Consider the following 16628-nt stretch of genomic DNA (forward strand, 5'->3'; position numbering starts at 1 on the left):
ATGAATCCAGATCCTGGAGCCCCGGGGGCCGGTTCCTCCTGGGGGTCACCCGCCGGGAGTGAGGAACCAGTACAGGGCTCAGACCACCGGATGATCCAGGAGCCGGAGCCGACTTGGGCTCCGAGTGGGAGGAGCCTGATATCCGGCCTGCTGGGCCTGAACGTGGTGCTGCTGGGAGCGGCGCTGGTGGCCGGCGGGGCCCTCAGACCCGAGGGCCTGAAGCACCAGGAGCCCCAGGTGTTCCTGCTGCTGCTGATGGGGGTGAGCTCGGCTTGGATGCTGTGGTACCTGCTGTGGGCCAGGAAGCAGCCCGGCATCTGCCCGCACAAAGACCACCACGCCGGGGGGATCCCCGTCACCGGTGAGTTTTGTGACCTCCATGTGAGCCGCTCGCTTTGGGACTTTTCCTGACTCCCCCCTTCCTCTCTGGTCCAGTGGTCCTGATGCTGTTCGCCGTCTTCAGCCTGCTGCTGTGCGTCTTCAGGGTCGGGTACCTGGTCAGCATGAGGGACTGCAAGCCCGCGGCCAAGGTGCTGGCGCCCTTCATCGAGGCGCCCTTCCTCGCGCTGCAGGTGAGCACATCATCCTCATGTTGCTGTTCAAGTTGTAATTTATCTGACTGTAAATTCACAGTAAACTACTGGCTACTAGTTGTTTTACGTTGGCAGTAAGGTATTGCATACTTTTCACAGTAAATTATTGTGAAATGAAATCTGTTTACTTTTATTATATTGCTCCTATTCAGCAGTATGAAGCTGTAGAATTACTGTAACCCACATGACAGCTGACAAACGACATATTTAAAGTTCCCTCAAAACGCCTCAATTTCAATCTTTTTTATCTGCAGGTTTTTGACATTTCATTATAAAATACAATCTTCTAACTCTTTAAATGATTGAATGCACATGTTTTCTTTCCTGCAGTCGTATTTACTGTGGGCTCACTCCAAAGACTGCATCCACAGACACAAGATCATCACCAGGTGCGTCTCACACATACATAGAAACATTAACATCTCCAGCTGGTATCATCTGACGCTCCTCGTGGTTCTGCTGCTCCTCGTGGTTCTGCTGCTCCTCTTGGTTCTGACGCTCCTCTTGGTTCTGCTGCTCCTCTTGGTTCTGACGCTCCTCGTGGTTCTGCTCCTGCAGGTCCGGCTTGATGCTGCTCCTCTCGGCCGACCTCCTGCTGTGGCTGAACGCCGTGACGGAGGACACAATCCACGAGGAGATAGAGCTGGAGAAAGCAGACGGGCTGGACTTCAGCAACACCAGCGCCTCGGAAGCAGGAAGCCCCGATGTGGCAGGTACTTCAAAAAAAAAAAACTTGTCAAAAAAATATTTTTGGGCAAAAAATAATCCAATAAAAAACATTTTTGTCAAAAAATATTTTTTGTCAAAAAATGACAGGCCCTTATTTTTGGAATATTCCAATAAAATTTTCCAAAAACTTGTAATACAAAAAACAATCACCTTAATGTAAGGAATCTGCTGCTGAAATTTGTCATTGAAAATATTTGCCAAAAATAAATAAAAATGTTGCATTTTTTTTAAAATATATATATATATATTTTTTACAAATTTCTTAAAATGTTGTAATTAAAAAAAAAAAAAATTCCCCCAAAATTTTTGTGAATTTTTTTTTTCTTGACAAATATTTTTTTGGACAATTCTTTTTTTGATAAATGTTTTATTGGAAAAAGAAAATTTGACAAAAAATATTTTTGGACAAAAAATACTTGGAAGGTGACGATATTTAAACAACATTTTCAGAAAAATGCTGGTGAAATTCCACATTGAAATCTATCAGTTAATAATTTTCCCTTCTCCCAGGGTCCCTGAACTCAACCTTGTGCAGGTGCGCCGCCAGCGCCGCCTGCCTGACCTTCCGGAAAGGCTTCGAGGTGCTGTACCCCTTCAACATGGAGTTCTACCTGATGGCCGGCTGCATGCTCTACGTCATGTGGAAGAACGTGGGCCGGCGGGTGAGTCCGGGCCACCGGCCGCACGTCGCCCAGAAGCTCACCCTGCAGGTGGTTTACCGCGGCGGCGTCCTCTACGGCCTCGTGGCCGGCGCCCTGGTGCTGGCGGCGGGCGTGGCCGTCTTCATCCTCTACCAGGTGTGGGTGAGCCGGCCGCGGCTCCGCCCCACCGCCTTCCTGGTCTTCTACGGCTACCACCTGGCCGTCATGCCCGCCATGTCGCTGTGCTGCCTGGCGGGGGTGCTGGTGCACCGGCTGGAGCGCAGGGCGAGCGAGGCGGGACACAACCCGACGCGCAGCCTGGACGTGACGCTGCTGGTGGCGGCGGCGCTGGGCCAGCTCGCCCTGTCCTACTTCTCCCTGGTGGCGGCCCTGGCGGTGGGCACCGGCGACGGGCACCTGGGGGAGCTGGACCTGTCCTACTCGCTGCTCAGCCTCCTGGAGCTCATGCTCCAGAACATCTTCATCATCGAGGGGCTCCACCGGCACCCGGACCCGCTCGCCAAGAGGAAGCAGCGCCGCCGGAGCATATTCACGGTACGTGCGCGACACTTTTCCACAATAAATATGATCGTAAACCATAAGTATGACTAGAAGGGACTCGAGAGTGACTTGGGAGCGCACCCCGAGTTTTGAAAATATGCAGTTTCAATATTTCTTTGACAATTAAAAAAAGAAAAAAAAAAAAAGTACTTTTTTTTTCACAAATTTCTTTTTTTTAAATATTTTTTGTCAAAAAATATTTTTTTGTCAAAAATATTTTTGGAACAAAAAAAAAAATTTTGGACAAATATTTTTTTGACAAATGTTTTTGGGAAATTTTTTTTTACAAAAAATATTTTTGGACAAAAAAAAAAAAAAATTCAGAAAAATGCAATAAATATTATCATAAACCATAAGTATGACTAGAAGGGACTCGAGAGTGACTTGGAAGAGCACCCCGAGTTTTCGTTTCATATTGATAGCATGAAGCTACACAGCATCAACATACAGTTTTGGAATCCAGCAGTAACTTATGGCTGAAAGAAGATTAATCGAACCTGTTTGGATCCTCTGGCTTCCTCTCAGTCTGAAGAAGACCGTTCAGAGACCAGGGAGGGAGTGAACATCCCATGTCGAAAATCCTAAATTAAAATAATTATAAATACTTAACTTCACTCAATCAAACCCAAACGTCACACACGTACTCCTAACATATGGAGCTGTGCTATACATTACATTCAGCATTCATTAATATAGGTACAATATGAAAACACTACTTTTTTATATATATTTGTTCCTTTTCTGTGTACTTTCATAAACTGATATACCATCAACACATACATGAACTTATTCTAGCTCAAGAAAAAGCCGGCGGTTCCGATCCAAGAAGAGAGGAAGACCAACACGTCCCTGCTGGATGGGAACATGCCAGCTGCTGCCAAAGAGCATGCTGGGAAAACCCCCTGGACCAAACGAGCGATTCAAGAAATCTGTGCTTTCCTCATCCTGTCTAACGTTATGGTAATATTCAATGTTTATTATGGGATTTAAGCAGCAATTCAAGCTCCTCTCTGCACCACTAACGCCCCGTGTTTCCTCTCCTTGCAGCTGTGGGTCATCCCCGCCTTCGGCGTCCACCCTCAGTTTGAGAACGGCCTCGGCAAACAGTTCTTCGGCTTCTCTGCGTGGTTCGTTCTGGTGAACTTGGGTCAGCCGCTGAGTGTTTTCTACAGGATGCACTCGGTGGGCGCCTTGATGGAGCTGCTCATCGCTGCCTGACTACATAACACTACATGATATACACATTTATCAATTATTGTTGCTTATACAGTATGATTAGATCCCTCTGAGGCTGTTTCACATGGTTTGTCCCAAAGAGGCGTCAAAGTGAAGCCAATGCTGCATTCTCTCTCCTGACCACCACGGGGCGACTCCTCTGGTTGTATAGAAGTCTATGCTTAATGTGTTAAAGCTGCATTCTCTCTCCTGACCACCAGGGGGCGACTCCTCTGGTTGTATAGAAGTCTATGCTTCATGTGTTAAAGCTGCACTCTCTCTCCTGACCACCAGGGGGCGACTCCTCTGGTTGTATAGAAGTCTATGCTTCATGTGTTAAAGCTGCATTCTCTCTCCTGACCACCAGGGGGCGACTCCTCTGGTTGTATAGAAGTCTATGCTTCATGTGTTAAAGCTGCATTCTCTCTCCTGACCACCAGGGGGCGACTCCTCTGGTTGTATAGAAGTCTATGCTTCATGTGTTAAAGCTGCATTCTCTCTCCTGACCACCAGGGGGCGACTCCTCTGGTTGTATAGAAGTCTATGCTTCATGTGTTAAAGCTGCATTCTCTCTCCTGACCACCAGGGGGCGACTCCTCTGGTTGTATAGAAGTCTCTGCTTCATGTGTTAAAGCTGCATTCTCTCTCATGACCAACAGGGGGCGACTCCTCTGGTTGTATAGAAGTCTATGCTTCATGTGTTAGAGCTGCATTCTCTCTCCTGACCACCAGGGGGCGACTCCTCTGGTTGTATAGAAGTCTATGCTTCATGTGTTCAAGCTGCATTAATTTGTTGTGAAAGAAATTAATTGTCAATAAATGTCACATTTCATGTTTTCGTCAGATTTATTGACATTTGGCATCGCTCATAATACAGCTGGATGTGACACTCAGTAAACGCTTTGACACATTCACACATTTCTTTTTTGTCTGAACACTGAAAATCGTCAAAACGAATCAAGAGTTCAAGATCTTCGCTGCTTGTTTCCTTTAAACACCAGAAATCGGTGAAATGTTCCTCCGATCGCGGTTCAGGTGCGAAGAAGGTAAAAAAATAAAAAATAAGAAAAGGTCAGATCTCGTTGGGGAGTTTGTCGGCGTGAACGAGCAGCGGCTCTAAATCCTCTGGATCTCAAAGAGCCGGATGTCCGTGTCGTACCAGATCGGAGGATCCACGTTCCTGCGGCAAAAGAAGGAAAAAAAACCTAGTTATTTAAAAAGAAAGACCAGTTAGAATCCGTCAGACCTTCAATGCAACGCGTGAAACGCACCGTAAGTAGATGACGCCCCACATGTAGGTCCGGAACCACATGGCCGTGCCGGCGTTGGCCTGGTACTTCCGGATGAGGATGGGATGGGGGACGGGCAGCAGGCCCACCAGCGTGCCGTGCTGGAGGAACTTCAGGATCTCCGACTCGTCCGTCAAACCCCTGAAGACGAGGAAGGGTTAAAGCTTTCAGTCCAGTCCTGGTCCTCTACAAGACCTCAGTCTAGTCCTGAATCAGAAGACAGACTGTCAGACCCCGCTGCAGTAAAATTAGAGGTTTTCTAAAAGGACCCTGGTGCTCAGAGACACTACCTCTTTAGTCCACATGGCGGCGCCAGAAACAACTACATGAAAAGTTCCTCCTCATGTTTTCGTTTCCTGATGTTGGTCATCGAGGATCAGGATCAAATCATTTTCATAACCAGTTAAAGGTTCCTCACAGTAACTTCATATGATCTCTTACACAGATGAAAACAATGAAAGAAAAATAATCAAGAGACCAAATACGACAACAAAGACCCGGAAAAGATGAAAAATGACCAAAGAAAACACTTTTTACAACCAAAAGAGACAAAGAAACCTTCAAAAACTCAGACAAAAAACAAAAGAGACACAAAACAATCTAAACGTTCTGCAAAACGACTGCAAAGAGACAACTAACGACCAACAAGAGACATGTTACAACCACAAAGAGACACAAACAACACCCACAAACACAATAAAGAATGCCCCGAATACACAACTACAAAGACCACAAACAAAAGAACAACCAAAAAAAGAGACTCAAAATGTCCACAAAGAGACAAAACGACATAACAACCATATGAACGACGGAGTTATGAGCAGCAGAGCTCTTACTTGTCGATGCAGATCTTCTCCACCTGCGGGACCAGCACCTGCAGCAGCCGCATGATGGTCTGCAGAGGCAGCTTGGCCTTCCAGGACGCCGCCCAGTCCGCGCTGGCGCTCCACGCCGCCGCCGAGGACGACGACGTGCTCGACAACCGGCTCCTCGCCGCCTCCGCGTGGTCGACCTTTTCAAAATAAAAGCGCGGAGGGGTCACTGACTGCAGAGAGAGGAGAGCGAGACGGGCGAGGAGGCCGGCGTACCTCGTGCTCTGCGTTGGACTCGGCGTCGCTGGCGTTCGCCAGAGGCATCATGGTGCCGTCCAGGCTCACCTGGGACTTCTCCGTGATCTTATCGATCCCTGAGGGACGCCAGAGAAGAGTTTCAGCACATTCACATTATTTGTGTCAAAACCGTCTCGCCGTGCAGACTAGAGGCGCTGAACAGGAGGCTGCACAGCTGCTACAACAGGTCTAAAAATAGCAAAAAAGACGCAAAAAAAAAAGAAGCAAAAAATATGCTGATTAATAGCAAAAATATGCAAAAAATAGCAAAGAATATTCTAAAAAATAGCTAAAAATATGCAAAAAATAGCTAAAAAGATGCTAAGAAATAGCAATATGCATCATATTCTATATATCTATCTATCTATATATCTACCCGTACCTGGCGTGGCCTCCAGACTGGTCTTGAGCGTGCCGGGCTCGGTGGGAGGAGCCGACGGTCCGGTTCCCTCCGCGGCCTCCGTCTCCGTGGAGTCGCTCCGGGTCGCGCTGGACTTCTTCCTCCTCTGCAGCGCCTTCTGGACGGACGCCGCGTCGGCCGGCAGGTTGGCCAGCTGGTGGAAGACGTTGCGCTTCCTGATGACGGCGTACACCAGGTTGCAGTTACCTGTGAGGGAGGCGCCAGGTGATGGGGGAGGAAGAGGAGGAGGAGGAGGTTCGTTCTGGCTTCACTCACGCTCTTACTGGGTTCACACACATTCTGACCAATGGATTTACATGATTTTTTCACCAAATTTCCAGACTTTTCCATGATTTTTAACTAATTTTCCTTGACTTTAAACCACATTTTCATGACTTTTCACCACATTTCCATGCCTGCCTGCTTATTTCTTGAGCCTATTTCTTTTAAAAGCAGATTCATTATTTCAAATGAACGTCATGAACAAATGAATATTACACATTTACACAACTTTTACGACACTTTTGGGATTTTAAACCTCCAGGACTTCCCCAGGTTTCCCATGAGCGTATGAACGCTGTCTCACCGTCAAACTGGTACTGGATGATGTTGTTGAAGACCTCCAGCAGGAAGAAGACCAGGTGGTGGTTCTGCTGGCCGGAGAAGAGGAACCAGGGCGAGGAGAAGGCCTCCAGCAGGTGCAGCAGCTTGTTGGCCGCCAGCATGGACAAGCTCTTCAGATACGGAGAAACTGACGGAGGAAGCGGAGGCTTTGAGAAACAAAACACTCCCCCGTTTCGACCACAAGAGGGCGGCGTTGCGTCCTGGACACTCACTGTTCACGATGATGGTGAGCAGGCAGTCGAACAGAGGCTGCAGCCGCTGGTGTCCGCTGGTGATGATCTTGTGGAAGATCTAAAACACGAAGGGAACGATTAGAGTCGCGGCTCCAGAAGGTTGACGGGACAGCACCGAGCTCAAAGCGTGACGTCACCAGAACGAGCAGGTCGGCGTGGGTTCCCGTGAACACCGGGATGTCCGACGGGACTCGCAGCGCGTACGGCTTGTTCAGGCGGACGCCGAAGTTCCTCTCGCCGCTCAGCAGCAGCAGGATGAACACGCCGATGTGCATGAGGCCCACGCGAGCTGCGGGCGACAACTTTATTATTCACAACGCCGAACGCCTCCACGGCGTTTTGATGAACGAGCCGCGTGACTCACACTGATCCGCTCTGGCGTCGTTCAGGCTGAAGAGGATGGGAACCAGCACGTCCAACACGTCGCTGCTCTTCAGCACGAAGAACAGGAACTTCTGGAAGACACAAACACAAACTCAGTCAGCGCGCCGAAGCTTCAACTCTTCACTCACATAATAAGCTTTTGAGTTCTTTAAGATTTCAAGAAACATGGTAGCGCTGCTGCTAGCTCCCCGCTAGCTGCCACTGCTACTGTCCGCATCCCCGCTGCCCTCGTTGGGCGTCGAGCCGGGGTGGTTATCGGGGAACTAGCAGCAGCGCTAGCTGGCTACAGCTAGCTACAGCTAGCGGAGACACCCACCGAAGATAGAACAGTTGAAAACACAACTTTTACGGTACTCATTTGTGGTGCTATTTATCCATCAGTTGTTTTGGTAGAATTAGCTGAGAGTTGGAGATGAACGAGTGTGACGCTCAGAGTTCAGCCTCTGCTAACCAGGATGAACTAAATGTTGTCGGCAGGTTTAGTCTTGGATGAAGAAAATAGTTCCTCTGCGTTCCAGATCCCTCCGTATTTATAAAATAAGGTGGCGTTTTCTAGCCAGCATGAAAAGAGATGACGCTCCGCACCTTGTTGAAGTCGCATAACTTCCAGAAGAGGATCAGCAGCTCCTGGTGGAACTGGATCTTCTTGGCGGAGTGAGGCAGGTACGTCTGGACCAGCGGGTTGTTCATCAGCCGGGCCAGACCCTTCAGGATGAAGCTCAAGTCCTGAGGAACAGAGCGTAGGGCACGCGTTAACCCCCGACAGAACCGCCCTCTTCCTGCTAGAAGGTCTGGCTTCTACGTCACCTCTTCTCTGTGTATCCGCGAGAGATAATTCACAAAGAGGTTATCAGGTCCTGCCGGCTGAAGGAGAGAGAGAGAGGCGTTAAAAACAAAAACGCTGAGTAAGCGTTCAGCGACTCCATCAGTGAACTCGCCTCCGTCTCCTCGGCGCCGGACGCGTCGGCGTCCAGGGCCTGCAGGGCGGCGCTGAAGGCCGAGCCGCCCTCGTGCTCCAGCGTGACGATGAGGATCTGCACCGCCTGCTCCACCAGCAGCTCCCGGTGGTCGGAGAACAGCAGGTGGTTGTACGGCACGCCGTAGCCGACGGGGTCGTAGGCGCACACCACGTTGAGCAGGGAGGTGAAGAGAGGCAGCGCGTGTCTGCAGGGACGGGAGGCGGGGCACACCACGCGGCCATGTTAATGCAGAGCAGAAGGGGAGGGGCCTAGATTTACAGTGCACATTATTTGTTTCAGATTTTTGTCGCCTTTTTTTACCTTTTTAATTTACTTTAACATTGTCCTCTTATTGTCCAGCCACCACAGACAATTGGTTTTGCAGTTAATATTAACATTTTTAGTTAATATTCAACCCACCAGTCAAGCAGGGTTCACACACATTCTGACCTCCATGACTTTAAACAGTTTTCCATAACTTTTTCATGACTTTAAACAAAATGTTAATGACTTTTAACCCAATTCTAATGACGTTTAACCAAATTTCCATGACTTTTAACTCAATTTTAACCACATTTCCATGATCACGCTGACCTTGGACCTCCAACAATCTAATGATGTCATGCTGGAGTTCCAGGTGGGCTTTCATGCAAAATCCAGGTGTTCCTGAGATATCGCGCTCGCCTGATGAAACACAGACCTCTTTGTAGTAAAAGATGCAAATACGGTGAAGACGATATGAGGGACTCGTGTTACCGGTTCTCTGTGGAGCAGAAGAAGGACACCCAGGGGTTGAGGCTCCGCCTCTCAGAGGACGGAGGCAGGTACATGGCCTCAGACAGACAGGTGAGCAGCAGCTTCAGGAGCTCCGCCCTGAACGGAGGGGACCACAGGAGAAGTTACCTGACCACCAGGGGGCGACTCCTCTGGTTGTATAGAAGTCTATGCTTCATGTGTTAAAGCTGCATTCTCTCTCCTGACCACCAGGGGGCGACTCCTCTGGTTGTATAGAAGTCTATGCTTCATGTGTTAAAGCTGCATTCTCTCTTCTGACCACCAGGGGGCAACCAGTCAAACAGACCACAAAGCAGGGGACGCTTTAGGGGCGGGGCTACCAGGTGATTGAGAGTTACTTCTCCACCTCCCGGTCTCACCTGTTGAGGTCGTGGACGTAGTTGAGAGGAGGCGACTGAGCGAAGCCGACGCCGGCCTCCCAGATGTACTCGCAGCTGTCGATGGACCGAATGTCCACGGCCGAGTCCTGCAGGGGAGAGAGAGGAAGAGTTCACGCCTCCTTCCAACACGCCATCCAACGAGCGCCGACAGTATCAGCTCCAGACACCTCGACACCGATAACCAGGGCGTCGCGAACAGACGTGACGAGGTGCTTCATGAGCGGACTGACAGCAGAGGGCAGCGCCAACAGACCCGCTGGGAGGTCTGGACGCCCTGCTGGCAACCCGCTGGGAAACGCTGGATGTCGGCCATTGTTCCCACCGCTGAAGGTCGTGGACGGATTATTGAACCCGTTGGACCTCGGGTGTCTAACGGGTTCAATAATCTGTGAAGTTACTGCGAACATTTCATGTTGGGAAGTTCCGAATAGACACGAAGGGACGCGAAATGACAAAAACCACACACATGACATCCACAAAGAGACACAAAAACATCTAAAAGAGATGGAAAATGACCCAAAAAACACTTATTACAACCAAAAAGAGACAAAGAAACATTCAACAACGAGGCTAAAAAGAAAAAGACACAAACACATGCAAAGAAACAGGAGTGAGGAGGGAATAGAGAGGAGTGAGGATGAAGGAGTGAGGAGGTAGGAGTGAAAACTATGGACTGAGGAGGTAGGAGTGAAGACTGAGGAGGTAGGAGATAGGAGTGAGGAGGAAGGAGTAAAGACTGAGGAGGTAGGACTGAGGAGGTAGGAGGAGTGGTCTGATCCCTTGAGGAGTTCCTCCTCTCGTCTCCGTCATGCAGCTCTGGATGTTTGTCCACCCGGCCGTCCTCAGCCCAGTTAACAAACATGGCCGCTCCCCCCCCCCCCCCCCCCCCTCCTCTCCCCTCTAGTAATCATTAACTGCAGCTACAGCCTGAGAAGCTGGTGTGGAGGAGATAACCGGCGCTAAGTGGCACCAGCCGCCCCGAGGGAACAGCAGCAGGGACGCTGTTGACTCTGTTGCTCAAGGGCTCGCGCTGAGTCAACACAGAGCTGGAGAGCTTTTCTTCTTCTGGGGACCGGCTCACAACATGCGCTGTGGTTAGCCTAGCTTAGCATAAAGACCAGAGGCAGGTGTGAACAGCTAGCATGGTATCATTTACAGATCACATGAGGTCATGTGGGAGTTTTGGAAAACCTGAAAAGTGACTTTTACCTGATGAGAGAGAGCAGGATCTACTTTTATTTAAAATCAACACTCAGCGATCACATGACGTTGTGATCACATGACGTTGTGATCACATGACGTTGTGATCACATGACGTTGTGCATCAGGAACACACTCGATACGGTGGAACTCACCGAGCTGCTCTTCTTGTGGCTCTGAGCCGTGAAGTCTGGACAGAAGAGCAGGTCGGCGATGGCCAGCAGCAAGGACTCGGCCAGCGGCCGAGCTTCATCTTCATCGTCGTCTTCGTCCAAACGCTGGAGGGAAAACATTCAGGACGCAAGTTAAAACCAAAAGGCAGAAGGTTCACCGACAAGTTAACTCACTTTAACCCCTTTAGTGCAGATTAAAATGTGGCTTTAGATGAATTTTAGTACACAGGCTAACCGTTTCCCTCCGCTACCAGTCTTTGTGCTAAGCTAACTAGCTACAACACATTAAAAATGTATCGATCATCTCACTCGCACCGTTTGTGCAGATTAAAGGTGGTTTTAGTCGACAGGCTAACCTCTGTTTCCAGTCTTTGTGCTAAGCTAAGCGGCTACATACATATGTACAGACATTAAGATATCGATCATTTCATCTCACAGCCTGAAACCATTTATTTAAAAGATTCAATCAAATATCAATCAGTCGCGCCGTCGCTGGATTTCACAGATGTTTCCGTTGTTGTGCGTCGGCCATAAAGAGAAGTTTAGTTTTAGTCTTTTTTTCCAGAAACACGGACGAATGAACCACAAACACACGAGTGAGTCGCGTCTGCTGCAGCGCTGCATCCTCCATCCGGGCACATTCGATCCCTCCTGAACGCAACCGCTGGCCAGGAGGAGGAAGAGGAGGAGGAAGAGGAGGGAGGGGGGGGGGGGGGACAATATGGGCAGTGTTTGGACCGCCGACCAGGTAACCAGAGAGCCAGCAGCCGGGGGGAAGAGTGTGTGTGTGTGTGTGTGTGTGTGTGTGTGTGTGTGTGTGGACAGCGACCTCGCTCTCATCTTTCAGCTTCTGCTCTGAGAATCTCTTCTTGCTGCTGGAGGATTATCAGCTGATCTCAAAAGGGCTTTAAAGGCGACGGATTAAACCCTACAAATCGTCTTGCAGGCGTCTGCTGTCACACATGTCATGCATCTCTTTAAAAAAAAAACTGCAAAAACTGCTTTTTTCCCCAACTCAAACCACGTTCGAGTGGTTTGAGTTGACCTGATGGATGTCGAGGACGACCTTTGACCTTGAGTTTGTTTCCTTGTGCTCGACAACATTTTGTCATTCTTGGGTGAAATCAGCCGTTCACAACATCGACCTTGAAACTCTCCGTGAAGGTCGACGAGCTGCGTTCACAAACCCAAAAATTAATTTGACCAATAACTCCCATCATCCTTTGAGATGTTAGCATGTTAGCACGTTAGCATGGTCACTGTGAGCGGTTTTTGTGAGCGCAGTAAAAACGTGTCGATTCTGTGATTTTTGGTTTTAAAATGTTTCCTTTGTTTTGCCTAAAGACTCGTCGGTGATGTCATCGCTTTGTTTCACATTAAACTGAAAATAACTCTTTAAAAAAAAATACTTCCTGTTAACTGGAGAGTTCAAACAGTGATTTAGTTAATGAGACTGGAACACACACACACACACGCACACACACACACACACACACACACACACACACAGGGAACTCTTGCTTCCTCATTCTTTTGTCGTTATTGAGCTTCGATGTTGAATAAGTAACGGCCCTGAGACTGATCTCAGGTCAGAGGTCAGAGGTCAGAGTCGTACCCCGGCCCGGCCGGCTCCCGGCACCGTGGACCAGAAGAAGCCTCTCCAGTCGGCGTCCTCGAAGATGTACGGCAGGATGCGCGTCAGCAGCCGCGTGCAGTTCAGGACCGTCTGCCGCTGCTTCTCTGACGGGCAGCCGGAGTCAGCGCCCTGAACCAGCCGCTCCACGGCCTGAGGGGGGGTTTGAATCATGTTTAATGGTTTTATAATAATAATCCTAATTGGCATGAAAAAAGTTATCCTTTATTAAATCTTTCTTTAATATTTCTTATAATTCGAAAAATTTGTAATCCTTCAATAAATTAAATTACAAAAAAAACATTCTTGACTTGATCTCCACGACAAACTGACAAAATAAATTAAAAAATTAAATTCACAGTGAAACTGTCTTATTATTTACAGAGTCAAAGAAATAACAAGAATAAATATCTAATGACAATACAATATCAATAATATAAAATGTAATCGAGTGATAAATTCACTTGTATTTACATGGAAATAAACAACTAAAGAAATAATCAGTTCTAAACACGAGTGAAGACATTTGAATCTTTCTTTCCTCCGACGACCTTTGACCTTTACGAACACCACGAGGTGCAACGTTCACAGTGTGGGAACAACAAACAGCCACATTCCTCTGGTCTCCAGGACGGAGGCCACGAGGGCCGGTTACCTTGTAGCACAGGGTTGCCAGGTTGGACACAGGCCATGAAAGAGGGTTACCTTGTAGCACAGGGTTGCCAGGTTGGACGGAGGCCATGAAAATGGGTTACCTTGTAGCACAGGGTTGCCAGGTTGGACGGAGGCCATGAAAATGGGTTACCTTGTAGCAGAGGGTTGCCAGGTTGGACGGAGGCCATGAAAGAGGGTTACCTTGTAGCAGAGGGTTGCCAGGTTGGACGGAGGCCATGAAAGAGGGTTACCTTGTAGCAGAGGGTTGCCAGGTTGGATGGAGACTCCTCCCTCACGGCTCGGATCTCGGCTGCCGGCACCAGAGCGAAGACGTCCTGCACGGTGGTGGAGGCGTCGGCCCAGAACTGATCCCAGAAGGCATCGTCTGAGGCTTCTACGGGCTGCAGGAGGGGACACGCAGAACATAAATATATATTTATATTTATATATAAGATGTTTTTCTGCACACTTCATCACGGATGCATCACCAAACAAGGCCGGTTCAGTGAAGCATCCTTTAGCTACAACATGTCAAACTCAAAATGACCACGAAGACATAAAACTACAAAGAAATAATAAACTACGAAGAGACACAACATGACTACAAAGAAACAGATTTCTAACAAGAAATAGACACAAAACACCCACAAAGAGACACAAGATGACCACAAAGAGACACACAATGACTAATAAGAGACTTAAAATAACGACAAAGACACAAAGTATCACAAAACGACCGAAGATGTCTACAAAGTAACACAAAACTACAGAGACATGTCACAACAAGAGACACAAAACATCTACAAAGATTAAAAAGAAACACAACATGACAACATAGCATTGCTACAAAGAGACAGAAAACAACCACAAAGAGACACAAAACCACCACAGAAGAAGATCTTCATGTTTTCCAGCTCATCAAACTGAATAAACGATCAGAATCTGAATATTGAGGCTTCGTGTTGGTTCCAGGTGAACACACACCTGCAGGGAGACTAATGACATGTTTAAATTCACATGTCACGTGTTCAGGATGTTTCTTATACATGAAACATGAACATGAAGGACTCAGATCCTCCACACTGAGGTTCCAGCCTCTTAAACACCACAAATGGAGAGAAAAATCATATTTCAGGAGATATAATTCTCAACATTCGTGTGTGATCCGCTTTGCTGGGTTTCTCTACACGTTGTGTGATATTTGGGGCCGTCCGGCCACCATCTGGCGCTGCGAGTGCACCTGTAAACTCAGTTTAGAAGCTCCAACGCGTGTTTGTGTGTCCGTGTGTGTCCGTGTGTGTGAGTTTCCGACCTGCGTCTTGGTGGTGAGCTGGATCACGGCCTTCCTGAAGTGCAGCTTGGTGTCCGCGTTCCCCATTCCTGCGTCCCGGAGCCGCTCCGCTCGCTCGGATCCGCGTTGAGAGGATAATCTCCCTCATCCCGCGACAGCCGCTGCGCGCTCCTGCTGCGTTCAGGCGCGGCTCGGAAACTCCAGCTTCAGGAGCGTGCAGGTAGGAGAGGTGTGTGTGTGTTTTTTTAAGTGTGTAAAGTAATTACTTTTTATTTTGAGGAACAAACAATGCGATGATGTTTTGTGCCGTAAAAAATGTTTTTTTTTGTCTCTGTAAATTATCATAAAATATATCAATCTGCATTTTACACACTTCAAATATATGTATAAACATTTTATTATTATTATTATTATTATTTTATTATATTTAAGGAGAATATTTTCAAAGTCTGTTTAAAAATGATTTAAACCGACATATATATATATATATGTTTGTTTTATATATATATATATATATATATATATATATATATATATATATATATATATATATATATATATATATATATAGCAGTTAAAAAAAATTAAACAGACAATTTTGAAAAAAGAAATCTTTCTTTTTTTAACAGAATCAAAGAAATATTTATAAGATACAATAAATATCTAATATCAATTCAATACCATAGTATAAATATCAATACGTTGTTATTTATGTAGCATCAAAATGCTTTAAGTGGAAACAAATTATGTAAAAAGTAAGTTATAAATGAGACAATTAAGTTAAATAGTCCACACATTGAGAAAAAACTTAGTAAAATAAACAAAATAGCTCCAACATATCAGAAATAGGGAAAAATCCAAATGGGAAACTATCATGGGATGGATTTATTTTAAACATGGTGACGACATTGTTCCTCAATCTGTAATAAATTACCAATAAAACAATGTTTAAAAATAAACTAAACCTGTCCTTGTTATTTTTCTCCGTCTGCTTAAGAGAACTTAATAATTCCCACGGCCCTTGAACGCAGCATGAATCAAGCAGGATCCAGACTTCTACTTCCGGGATCCTAATGTACATATTTACTTTCATTCTCGTTGCTCATTGGACAACAGAGACCCAGCGTACCTGCGTGACGACAACGATCCAGAAGACTGAAACACTCATATCATCATCATCATCATCATCATCATCATCATCATGCATCGTGTCATCATCATCATCATCATCATCATCATGCATCGTGTCATCAGAGAGGAAGCTACTGGTAGTTTTATTGGTTATTATTCTAATATATAAATACACATTCATATGAAATGAGACATCAGGAAGTGAACTCATCATGATACTTCATGGACAATCGGGATAAATGAACTTTACGGTGTTTGATGTCCAGTCGACACACATTGTCGCTTTTTAAAAAAAATACTGTTGATAAAACAACTGTGTGTCTCTGTGAGGTTGTGTAGCTCATTTTCACTTTTGTAGCTGTTTTGTGTCTTTTTTGTTTTGTGTCTCTTTGTAGTTTTGTGTCTTTTTGTAGTTGTTTATTGTCTCTTTGTAGTTGTTTTGTGTCTCTTTGTAGTTTTTTTCGCAAAAGGAAATTGAAAAAGGTTCTTTAGAGAATGTATTTTGTCTTCATGTTTGTCAGAGAACCAGAAAAGGTTCCTCAGGGAACCTTTTCTGGTTCTCTGAAGTTCTCTTCTGAAGCATTTAAAAAAATAAGAACTTTGTTCTAAAGTGTTTTTGTGGAACCAGAAATGG

General features: G+C 46.7%; 2 protein-coding genes across 2 annotated transcripts; one reads left to right on the plus strand and one right to left on the minus strand.

Annotated features, from left to right (window-relative positions):
- LOC137801890 (proton channel OTOP3-like) lies at positions 1-3742 on the plus strand. Its single transcript, XM_068599322.1, has 7 exons — positions 1-361; positions 436-572; positions 924-982; positions 1152-1306; positions 1833-2518; positions 3320-3484; positions 3572-3742. Exons 1-7 carry the CDS (start codon positions 1-3, stop codon positions 3740-3742), a joined length of 1734 nt encoding a protein of 577 aa, XP_068455423.1.
- Positions 3743-4606: 864 nt separating this feature from the next.
- Positions 4607-15001, minus strand: hid1b (HID1 domain containing b). Its single transcript, XM_068599312.1, has 18 exons — positions 14885-15001; positions 13824-13973; positions 12901-13071; positions 11268-11390; positions 9892-9998; positions 9494-9610; positions 8717-8942; positions 8586-8642; positions 8364-8504; positions 7759-7849; positions 7532-7683; positions 7374-7452; positions 7124-7288; positions 6520-6744; positions 6117-6214; positions 5865-6040; positions 5011-5169; positions 4607-4919 (listed from the first exon to the last, which is right to left on the minus strand). The coding sequence occupies exons 1-18, from the start codon at positions 14948-14950 to the stop codon at positions 4856-4858; spliced, it is 2367 nt and encodes a 788-aa protein (XP_068455413.1). The 5' UTR covers positions 14951-15001; the 3' UTR covers positions 4607-4855.
- Between the last annotated feature and the right edge of the window lie 1627 nt (positions 15002-16628).

The sequence above is a fragment of the Clinocottus analis genome, unplaced genomic scaffold (genome assembly GCF_023055335.1).
Source record: "Clinocottus analis isolate CAN_PGR_092001 unplaced genomic scaffold, fCliAna1.0.p SCAF_44, whole genome shotgun sequence".
In the NCBI taxonomy this organism is placed as follows: Eukaryota; Metazoa; Chordata; class Actinopteri; order Perciformes; family Cottidae; genus Clinocottus; species Clinocottus analis.